This window comes from Mytilus galloprovincialis, chromosome 5, assembly GCF_965363235.1.
Source record: "Mytilus galloprovincialis chromosome 5, xbMytGall1.hap1.1, whole genome shotgun sequence".
NCBI classification, from domain to species: Eukaryota; Metazoa; Mollusca; class Bivalvia; order Mytilida; family Mytilidae; genus Mytilus; species Mytilus galloprovincialis.
The window spans coordinates 41,235,298-41,243,817 of record NC_134842.1 but is presented as its reverse complement, the minus strand read 5'-3'; the positions used below and the strand labels follow the sequence as shown (position 1 = coordinate 41,243,817).

The window sequence follows — 8,520 nt, the reverse complement described above, 5'->3', positions numbered from 1 at the left end:
AAATACTTATTAGGCCGTTAGTTTTCTTGTTTGAATTCATTTTAAGTTTTTATTTCGAGGATTTGTTTAACTATGCGGTATGGTGCTCATCGCTGGAGGCCGTACGATGACCTATAGTTAAAAGACCCGATTTAGATTGCATAACAGGACTTCATTTAGGTCATTGATGTAAACAAAGACTTTGCTTCCATCATAATTTAATAGAGACAAAAATAAAGTAACAATTTGAAATAACATTATTTTTTTTATAAAATTCTATAAGCACGTGACACCAGTGCATATTAACTTTCATCAATTTGCATTACAATTATTCTATCTTCATACAAATAAGAATAAAAATACATTATGTTAGACATAACTACTATTTTAAAACTGTATATTTTATTCATTTCATTTCAGTTAAGCTGTTTTAAAAAGACTTTTATATTCCGGTAACAACAGTTGTATAAAAACGTACTATCTTGTAAAATGACAGAATACAAAAGTGCAATCCTTGAATTTCACATCGTAAAAGATTGGTTTAATCAGTACAGAAATAAAATCTTATTTAACATCACTTTACAGAATAAAAATAAAATCTTAAAATATGTGTTTTTCGAAATTAAATAGTATGTAAGTTGTAGTCGTACGGACAGAATCATACCCTAAGTTGAATGTTCCAGGGCGGTTTTTGATCATCATTAAATATATAAGCATAAAATATTGAAAAAGAAGACATAGATTATCACAGAATACACAAACATAGTCTTATCTTAGTATCACATTGCAAATATCAATTTATTTGATTAAATAAAATAGTATATATTGCTGCTTCTAGTATGAAACTTTTATCCTAAATCACCAACACAGACCCTATCCACTGGATTTTGTAAAGAGTTTAAATACAAAATAAATCCAACTTTCAATTCCGTTTCAGCAGATATTTGATCATTTGAGTAGTATCTGACTAAGCAAACAATAATTTTAAACAATTCAGCACAATGTTTTGAGTAGTTTTTGAATATCAGGTCTAACATTGACACCATGAAATTTCCATTCCAATGCACTAAAATCTGCTACTTCTATTAATTCTTTCTGGTAATCCTTATGGTCTTCTGTTTCTTTCGTTCTAAAAAAAGAATGTTTGAAAGCATTGTCAGAAATATATTCTCAAATTAATTTTACAGTGTAGTAACAATAAACTTAAAGAGGCAAAAACAAGAACGACTTTACATACTGTCTCCAAAGAGGCAAGACAAAACCAACAACAAGGTTACCCTTTCGAAGCACCTGAGATCACTGCTCATTTTTTGGTGTGTTAGTGTTGGTCTGTCTTTAGTTTTTCATGTTGTGTTTCATAGATTTTTTTTGTCTTTTTACAGTTTTCAATTTTTCCATGAGTTCTTAAATTTGTTTTCGAATAACTGGTTGAATATTTCTTTGGTATCTTCTGCCTCTCTTAAAACTTAGTCAAAAACAACATGTTTGATTAATAAAAACCACACAAATTAAACATACTGTCTTATTACACATCATCATGGTTATAGATATCAAAATACAAGTCTGACAAAACTGAATGATAGAAATCAAAATCATCTTACTAAATTGCATATCCTATCTTTCTCATAACGCAGAATACTTACACATATTGTGGATAAAGCAATCTTTCTGCTAAAGCTGACATTTTTGCAAATAAGTCTGAGTTTATATCTTCACCTTCCTTTATTTCTAAGAGTTCACAAATATATTGATAATGTTCATGATTTAATGTATCTACTAGCACATTCTTCAAAGCTTTCTCCAATTCCTACAAGTAAAGGAAAGAACAAATTAAAAAATGAAGCACAGAAACAATATTAATATGGTTATTGCAACCTTGACAAGTTGTAATTTAACACAATCATACTGCTTAAAAAACGATATGTAGATAATAAATTGCTACCTCATATTCACATTTTAAGTAGAGCATCATAGTAAAATTAAACAAAATCTGTTTTTTATACAAAAATATTTCGATATCCTATTGTTAACAAGCCACAATTTTCAAATGGTACACCGATTGTGTTTTCCTTACTACCAGTGGCAAATAGTTCATTAATAATCATTAATATTTTCGACGAAATTCAAATGATATCCTGGTGAGTATTCTGTGCTTAAAATCTCTAGAAGGTTATTTTCATAATATACTGTAACATTGACAAATTGTTTTGTCCCACTATGGGTGTAATATTTGCCGCTGAACATCAATTTATTGTTATCATTATCATAATAGTAACAACTCACCTTATAATGCATTGGTTTAGTTACTGCACCAACTGTTTGTCTATAAACGTTATCATACAAATGCTGGCGTCTCTTCGTAATTTTACAATACTTTACGATGTATTGCTTAGGGGTCATTGCTAAAAATAGAATTTGAATACTATCAAAATGTTGTTCAATATAAACAATATCAGCCAATACTTGTGTTAAATACTTTACAGAAGATTTATGCAATAGTTCTATTGATCTTGCAGATTTCTCTTACGTTATTTTTCTCTTTTTATCGGAGTATAGTAAACATAATATTTTTATTTGACCGTTTGGGTCACAATCAGATTTTATATACGCAAGGTCGAATATGCTTAACTATTGAGGGACATGTTATACGACCGAACTCCAGCTTTTATCGGATTGTCTATCTACTGAGTTTTATAGTTTTAGCTGATGTCTCTTGTTTACAAGGGAACAAATCAGAGAGTGTGAAGCATTATAAGACATAAACTGTTTTAGTCGTAGCTGTTCTGATCGCTTCAAACGTCATATGCGAGGAGGTCGAATCTGTGCAACGTCATTTACACGGATGAAAGTTGGTTTTACAAATTGGCTCATTGTGTATGTGCTTGTATATTTTGTTATCTACTGGTCATTATTGGTTTCTTTTATTTGGTTTTCTTCGTTTTGTTTTATTTTTTCCTCTTAAATTCTTTTCTTTTGATATTTTTACGGCAGTTTTACAAATCGTCAAATATCTATTATCTTCTTTACATTTCACATATAGCATTTCTATGTAATACAGAAAACAATATTACAACAGTCTTGTTCAAAAAGTTATTTGTATAATTTGAAGTAAGCGTAACGTCCAGTGAACATATTTCATGCATATTTAGGACAAAAATCCATTGATTAATTGTTGTTTGTATATGTTCAGTGACGAATGTGTCATGGATGTTCAGTAAAATCAGGACGAAGGAAGTCGTAAAAATCAGTTATCCTTTGTCAACCCTAGTTATAATGAAATTGTTTTGGAAAATATTTAAGACGCTCTGCATTCCAGGTTTTCAAAATTCGCTTTTAGTTTTTAAGTATCCGAAATAATTTTTGACATATACATTTGTAAACTACATGTTGATTTATTTCCCTTTTTCCCTTGACTTACTTTCTAGCTCTTTCATATCCATGGGTAATGTGAACCTACTGGACTGTTGTGACAGAGCTAGCCTGCCTGTTATCTTCACCGGTTTGTTCGTATGTTTCTGAAAATAAGAGTGTGTTTTGTGAAATACACATTTTCAACAGAAAGTTCAACGGAATCATCCTTTAATTCTATTCCAACAATAGTAATGCAAAACAAGGAGAGGTTCTTATTGAAAAGAAAACATTAAAACGAATTATAATTGATAACAAGATAAACTTCATACACATTTATTACAAACTCTTCCAAGTCAGTTTATGTTTTCAATATCGTGGATGCTGTATCATAAATCAAAATAGATTTATTTTCTTTAAAGACTTGACTTGAAAATTTCACTTTTTAACTTGTATTTCAAGCAAATACTTTGTTTCCTGATACATTGTACGTTACACATGCATAAACTGAATACAAATAATGTATATACCTTCGGGGATTCTTCTGGACTAGTCATATCTGATACCATAAGTTCGAACTTCTTTAAATGGTCTGTCAATGCATCATTAAACAAACTCTGAAATGTAACACATATGGACAATTTTTAAAAACAGCAAACAAATCAACACTTTTTTCACAATTTCGTAACGAAAACTTATTGCTGTCTAATATCTCATAGTTATTTGAGATCCTCAACACATATAGGAAAAATCCTTACGTCACTTAATCTACATGCAACCTCAAGCACCGGTTTTACCAGAATTCTTTCTTTAAAGATGACCAAGCCTTCATGTACTGTACATTTAAGCAAAGGAATCAGAATATCGTGTATGTAAAGAAGACATTGTCCATCAATATCACTGTTACATTTAATACAGAAACAAGACAATCACCAAATTTAAATTTCAATTATTGCATTACAATTCATGAATCTATGATATCTACCAATCGTTGTTATTCGTCAATGCCCTCTCCGATTTGTATATAGAGTATCCCCATTCCGTGCCCTATCAAATCAACAAACTACATTTTTTATAACTGAAATGTGTAAAGATTGTAAATCATTTTATAAGAATAAAACTTTTCTTACATCATCTTCTACTTTAGGTTTTTCAGTTTTCGGAATAGCAAACTTTTCCGGTTTGTTTTTCTCTTTCTTTTGTTTTGACGCTGGTTCTTTAAATTCAGGCAAGGATGGTTCTGGCAGATTAACTATGATTGGTTCTTTTCTGGATAAAGAAAAGAAGAAAATCTTTAGTATACAGTTTCTAAGAAATATGTTCATGCTGGAGGCCTTGATGTGGTTTAAGTAGTGCTACTGCTGCATCACAAGCTTTTCAACACTGAAGTTGTGAGTTGGAATATAGCGCGTGACAGGTGCGTTCGTTTTGCCATTTTTTATGTAATCTGTTGTCCCTTTATATATATGTATGATGAAAGTACACACTAGTCGTGTATTGTAAATACTGCAGTTATTGCAATCACTGATGTGCTGCAGACTAAGAAGATAACAGAATTAAAATTGAATACGCCTGATTGCGTTTCATCCTCAACAAACTCACTCTGTGACACATAAATGATACATAGAAAAAATATCATACAAATTCATAAAATTATTCAATTATTATATATCTAAATCTATTTTGAGCGAAGCATAGCATACTAATTACCTTAACGTAGGTGCAGTTACAGTCCTTTTTGAAGGCTATTATCTAGATCTATTTTTCATATTTCAATAACTTACAATATTGTCTTTTCCAAGTAGTAAGATCACAACATAAAATAACGAATTCTTTAAAATACGTGTTTATTTTAACAATTCATTTGTCAAAAGTTAATATATTGGTTCAATAAGGGCATACACATTACTTTAATGTATTGTCCGGATTATTGACAAAGCTTATGTCAATAGTCAAATATAACTCTCAAAAACTTCATTGACCCTGTTCAAACTGAATATATCCAATATTTTCTCTATTGCTGTCTCAATTGGTATTAAAGTTGAGTGCATTTAAATTTTACCTACGGGGCTTTACAATTTTTGAATCTTTTAAACATAAAATCAATCAGTTGAAAAAGTTAAATTAAATTTAATGTGAATTCCTTACAGGCTCAGCTATCTGTTATGTCTTACGTACAAGTATGTCCAAATTTTAAAATTTTCAAAATAGATTTACATCTAAGTAGGACTTACATAAAAGTCTTGTTTTTTTTTTCTCAATGTATGGATCATATCAAGGAATCTCCTTGATCATATACAGTAATTGTCAGGGGACGATTATTAGTAATCCCTCTTGGGGTAGGGGACAGTAGAAGTTTTTATCGAATAGACATAATTATTATCTAATATAATGTAGCTACATGTACGCATGCTTATCGTATTTCGAGGAATGTTTATTTTCATTCCGTCTTATGCAAGTTTTTTTTTTAATTTTCAGCTGTCAACTTTAACCAGGCCATGATATTCATTTATTTATGATGATTTTTTCCCAAAGTTTCAAGTAAATAGTTGCCGCTGAACGTTAAGCAGTCATTAATAAGCCGCATACTGTCCTTTGATTTTTTCATTTACAAAAAAAAAAAAAAAAACGTACATTAACTATTATAACCCAGCTACACAAAACAACAAAGAGCCCCAAATAGCAGTTTAACATGATAGAGATGCTTATTACAAGTTATAAAAAAAAGTATCGATAAATACTGTTTCTAGAATATTACTACATATGTATGTATAGAACAACACTGTGCAAAACAAATAGAGACGTCTTTATACACTATTTACATGGCTTTACTTTGTCAACAGATATGCCAAGTTGCCAGGGGCGAATCCAGGATTTTCAAGGGGGCGTCGTAATGCCATAAAAATGATATAAAATCCGCCAACACATTTTTGGACAAGAGTATGCTAAAAATGATGGTTTCTTATGAAAAAAAAGGAGGGGACACCCTTTACGCTCATCTGAATCGCCAACTGGTGTTTTTATTAGGTTGTTTAATACTGGTTGACCTCTACATGTACTACATATATAATCTGAGCAGAGTTACATAGTTTTAAAATCGGCGTAAAAATAGAAAAACAATATAAACTTTTAAAAAATGAAATGGATAAAATAAATAATTACTAGCCTCCTCTGTAGACATAAATCCCTCTTAATAATGATATTGTTGTATAAGTATTTGCATTTTTAATATCCAGCATGGTGTAAATGAAAAACTATGAATTGAAAAGTGCATCGATATTTCAATGGCTTGTAGAATATGTCAATTCATTGAATTCGTGTCAGTTATCATTTATGAATTTTAATAAAGCGATATTCTTTATTTGCATTTATGATCAAGTGAGATAATTCACACAGGTAAAATCATTTGAAATCAATAAATCAATTGATAAGAGAAATATGTAAAATATTGTCAGAAACGTCATATTTTATTTAACTTTTCGGGGGTGCACATGGATCCCCGAAATTTGATTGGAGTTTGCATTGTTCAGTCGTTAGCGTTTCTCTCGTACTGTTTTAATGATTGGTAATGGTCTTTTATTTTGTACGGTTAGTTCTTTTCAGCATGCACTTTGTCGATCAGTCTTCAAATTATTATGTTGGTGCTACCATTAATTATCCCCCCTTTTCCAACCGAAACTCAGTTGATATATATTTCTATTTATATCTTTCAAAACCTTCAGCATCAGCATCTATATATTTGATCCTAATCTACCGTTTTAAAAAAGAAAACATTTCTAATAAGAATTTTAAGAAAGTTGATTTTCCGCATGGAATAGATCATTATGAAAGTCGCATGAAATATTACCAGAATATGATAAATGCTTATGAGTGAACTGTCAATATAGATATATTTGTTTTCTTTTATATTGTCTTTATATTTGAAAATAAACCACTCGAAATAATATATAAAAAAATATAAGAACCTACCATAAATCCGGGAACATTTGAAAATGTCTCAGTTTGATAGATATTTTCTTTCTTATCTTAATTTACATAGCTTTGGAATAATCCTCCCCTGACATGACATTTCCATTTTATAACATGTACAAAGTTCTGTCAACGTTTGAAATAACAAGATCAATATTTGAATGTGCGACGCTCTACAATGTTAATATTTAATTTTGTACTCGATCAAAGATCCAAAGAAGAAAAGTGAGGGTTATTTTACAAAAAATGATACTAGTAAGTTAATATATTCCTTTTAAAAATATGTCAATTTTTTATATCCATTTTTTAATTACATTTACTGGACTAATAGACAAAATACGTTTTAGTTTCTTTGATTCCAAATTGATTAAAAGATTTTTTTTTCTGTTTGACTGATATTTATTTAGACGTTTCGGCATGCTTTGAATTTGTATATTTATAAATCAAGCAATACTTCATTGGTACAGTAACAACCCATGTTGAATACACAAGCGAATTAAAACCCCAAATTTGGCCTTTCTTACCATAAATGCATTGCAAAAAGATTAAATAGATTAAGTAATCCCAATTTTTACAACTATTTAATATGTAATATAAACTTACAAAAATGTGTATCACATCAACATCCGACCTCAAACGTTAGAGTAGATTATGAAAACTAACAATGTTACAAATTGAATTTTCAGTATTTCAAATCTGAGCACAATAATCCAAAGATATCAAACCGCAAAATCGGACTTATTCAAGAAAGTTTTCTTGGTATTACCAATGACTGTACATAACAACGTTTTATCTGTCTGTATCTTAGAATCAACAATTAAAAATTCTATTTGATAGCGGTCTAATCAGCTAATATTGACTCTATTAATCCACCATGAACATGCGCCGTATATTACAATCAGGAGGAAATGGACAAAATGATAGTTTTCACTTACCTAATCAAATTAATCAATTAAACAGACGGTTTGAAATAAAATTGTTTTATTCGTTTTAATTGACATTTTGAATAAAATTTCCCGATATGCTGTTAAATTCGAATAAAAGAACAAAAGTATCAATTATATTACTAATGAAGAATGAATCTGCAAAATGTATATTAGTTCAATACAATACTTTGGCAAGACTTGTTTTGATGGAATTATTGTTCCATATACAGTTTTATTGCTTTTAAAGTCCTTCGGGTGTTGCATTTTGTACAGTCCTTTTTATCAGAATATTGCATGT

The 8,520-nt window shown here is 29.8% G+C and overlaps 1 protein-coding gene across 22 annotated transcripts in view; it reads right to left on the bottom strand.

The window, feature by feature from the left end:
- Positions 1 to 231: 231 nt before the first annotated feature.
- Positions 232 to 8,520, bottom strand: part of LOC143075823 (uncharacterized) — a 61,537-nt gene continuing 53,248 nt past the window's right edge. For all 22 annotated transcript variants that reach the window (XM_076251382.1, XM_076251381.1, XM_076251386.1 and 19 more), the window contains 6 exons: positions 4,458 to 4,596; positions 3,858 to 3,944; positions 3,398 to 3,494; positions 2,263 to 2,381; positions 1,623 to 1,786; positions 232 to 1,108 (listed from right to left, as the gene is read on the bottom strand). In XM_076251382.1, the coding sequence (XP_076107497.1) occupies positions 973 to 1,108; positions 1,623 to 1,786; positions 2,263 to 2,381; positions 3,398 to 3,494; positions 3,858 to 3,944; positions 4,458 to 4,596 (742 nt within the window). In that variant the 3' untranslated portion in view covers positions 232 to 972. The remainder of the gene's footprint in view (positions 1,109 to 1,622; positions 1,787 to 2,262; positions 2,382 to 3,397; positions 3,495 to 3,857; positions 3,945 to 4,457; positions 4,597 to 8,520) is intronic.